This window comes from Chrysochloris asiatica, unplaced genomic scaffold, assembly GCF_000296735.1.
Source record: "Chrysochloris asiatica unplaced genomic scaffold, ChrAsi1.0 scaffold00238, whole genome shotgun sequence".
In the NCBI taxonomy this organism is placed as follows: domain Eukaryota; kingdom Metazoa; phylum Chordata; class Mammalia; order Afrosoricida; family Chrysochloridae; genus Chrysochloris; species Chrysochloris asiatica.
Genome location: NW_006408756.1, coordinates 168,740 through 171,102, shown reverse-complemented (window position 1 = coordinate 171,102; position 2,363 = coordinate 168,740). Strand labels below are relative to the sequence as shown.

Here is a 2,363-nt window from a genome sequence, read left to right as displayed (position 1 = left end):
GGGGGTGGGGGGGTGGGTACAGGAGAGATTCAGAGAGGGAAGGCTGACCTTCCCAAGTAGCCTCCCCCACCAGTCTTCAGGGTCCCTTGTCCGAGGAGACCTTCCATCCTACCACACTGTGGGGTTTGCAGTCACTTCCCATGTCAGATTACCACACTGTGGTCTTCCCAGGCAATGACCTGTAATTTGGGTTCCAGGTGGGTCCCAGTTTCACCCTGAAGCTGCCCTCCCTTGTGGGGGTGTCTATCAGGCATTTCATCTCTGTCCCTCAGTACTTTGGTTCCCACCCAGTTGTATCTCTCTATTTTTGTTGGGAGGCATTGGTCTGTGTCATCAATGTCTGGGACAGGCGGAGTCAGTCCTTGCCCCTTTCATCCGGGGATCCTTGGGTAGTGGAGGGCGAAAAGACCAGGGGACAACTGGATAATCAGAAATTTATGGGGGGTGGGGGAGAGTGGTGGTTTGTTGAATCCGCAGCATCGTCAGCGTGGAAAGATGCTGCCGTCCACGTTTTCTTCCAGAATGGTCTCCACTCGCCTCCGCTGGGGAGGGGGTGGGGAGACGCTGGGGCCATATGTAAACGGGGTGATGGGACCTCCTCCCCTCCTCAGGCCTGCGGGCACCTCTTGCCTGTCCAGAGGGTCCGGGATCCTTTTGGGTTTCAGGTGCGGTGGCAGGAACACCTCCAGCCGTATGGCAGCTCTCACGGACTTTTGCCTCTGGATGAGGAGTGAAATCTCTTCGGCCTGCAGGTAGTGGGGGGGTTCGTGAACCGGCGTGGCTCATGCTGGGTCACCTCTTCCGTAGGCCACCCGGGCTGCCCACGTACATCTCCACGCCACCGTCTCCCTACCTTATACTTCCCTGTCTCCCCTTTGGCCCCGCCAGCCCCTCCCTCACCCGCATGCGGGTGTAGCGAAGCCGTAGGGCGCGGACCCGCCCACGGGCCTCGGCAGCTTTGAGGACACCCAGAAGCCGGTTCTGTCGTAGTTCGGGCAGCTCCAATGGTTGTATCCACATACGAGGGTCGGGCATGCGGTCCACCAGCTCCAGCGAGTGGCGCGGGAAGATGGACGCAGCCGCGCTCACGTCCTCGAGCAGATCGCAGAAAAGCAGGTGACGATGGCGCTGCGGGGGCTGCATGGCCGTCAGCTTCTCCAGCGTCAGCGCCCAGCCCGGCTTGGGTGGCTCGACCGGGGGTGCCCTCTTCGCACGCCCTTCGCGGGGCCCTGACCCTGGCGCGTTTTTCCCGGCCCGATCCTGCGGGCCCCTATGCCCAGTCTCCTTCGCCACCGGTGGCTGCATGCTAGGATTGCAAGGGGAAATGCTGATGGTAGAAAGGGGTTTGTGCTGGGACCCTTTTCCGCACCCGTCCCTCCTCCGACTTCACCTGCACAAGCAAGTCTTCCCCCAGGGGACCTCCCCCAGCCCCCATCATCCAGCTTGAAGTTTCTGATGGACTCAACGTTTCAGGAAACAGCCTTTCTGTTGGACACTTGTGCTGAGGCTCCAGTTGATCTTTGGACCAACTGCAGGTTGAGGACTAGGAAAGACACCCTCCCCTATGTCTGCCCTCATCAGAAAGACAGTGCCCCCTGCCACATGCCCCTGTGTCTGCCCTCTTCAGAAAGACAGTGCCCCCTGCCCCCTGCCACATGCCCCTGTGTCTGCCCTCTTCAGGCAGTACCCTCTGCCCCCTGCCACATGCCTGTGTCTGCCTTCTTCAGACAGTACCCCCTGCCCCCTGCCACACGCCCCTGTGTCTGCCCTCTTCAGAAAGACAGTGCCCCCTGCCCCCTGCCACACTGGGAGTGGGAACATGGGAGGCTGATGTGCTCTCTTTCACCCCACAAGGGCCGCAGAACCCCCAGCCTCAGTCATGGAGTCAGGGGGTGGGTCTCCGTTTTATCGTGGGCAGAGTACCACACCCTCTCCACCACCCCAGCTCTGGTGATCTTCCTCCTACCCGCTAAACCCTCCTTCCTCACTGCGTACCTCTACCTCTGGTCTTCTTCAGAACTTCCAGCTCAACCTCACACTGGGACTTGTTGATATGGTTTCCAGGCAACAGAGTTTTGCCCCTCCCCCAACTTTGGCAGGAGCAAGAAGCCCCTCTGGAGGATCATTATCCCCCACAGAGAGCACCCCATCCAGACAAATGACCTGCAGCCATCAGCCCACTCCTGAAGTGACCACAGGCACCCCTGACATGTCCTCTCTCGTCTTCTCCCCAGGCATAGCAGCAATGTTCCTTTTTTTTTTTTAAAGTTTTTGTTGTAAATTGAGTGAAAGTTTACAGGACAGATCATCAGTTTTACATTCGACAAATCATACACCTTGTTTCATTACAATGATTATAATCC

At 58.4% G+C, this 2,363-nt stretch overlaps 1 protein-coding gene across 1 annotated transcript; it reads right to left on the bottom strand.

Annotated features, from left to right (window-relative positions):
- Window positions 1–482: 482 nt before the first annotated feature.
- On the bottom strand, window positions 483–1,305 carry LKAAEAR1 (LKAAEAR motif containing 1). Its single transcript, XM_006873372.1, has 3 exons — window positions 901–1,305; window positions 624–746; window positions 483–542 (listed from the first exon to the last, which is right to left on the bottom strand). Exons 1-3 carry the CDS (start codon window positions 1,303–1,305, stop codon window positions 483–485), a joined length of 588 nt encoding a protein of 195 aa, XP_006873434.1.
- Window positions 1,306–2,363: the final 1,058 nt, after the last annotated feature.

Coding starts and splice junctions, on each gene's coding strand:
- LKAAEAR1 (XM_006873372.1), bottom strand. CDS start 1,305: ATGCAGCCACCGGTGGCGAAGGAGACTGGGCATAGGGGCCCGCAGGAT. Junction 747..900: donor TTCGCTACACCCGCATGCGG/GTGAGGGAGGGG, acceptor CACTACCTGCAG/GCCGAAGAGATTTCACTCCT. Junction 543..623: donor ACCCTCTGGACAGGCAAGAG/GTGCCCGCAGGC, acceptor CCCCCTCCCCAG/CGGAGGCGAGTGGAGACCAT.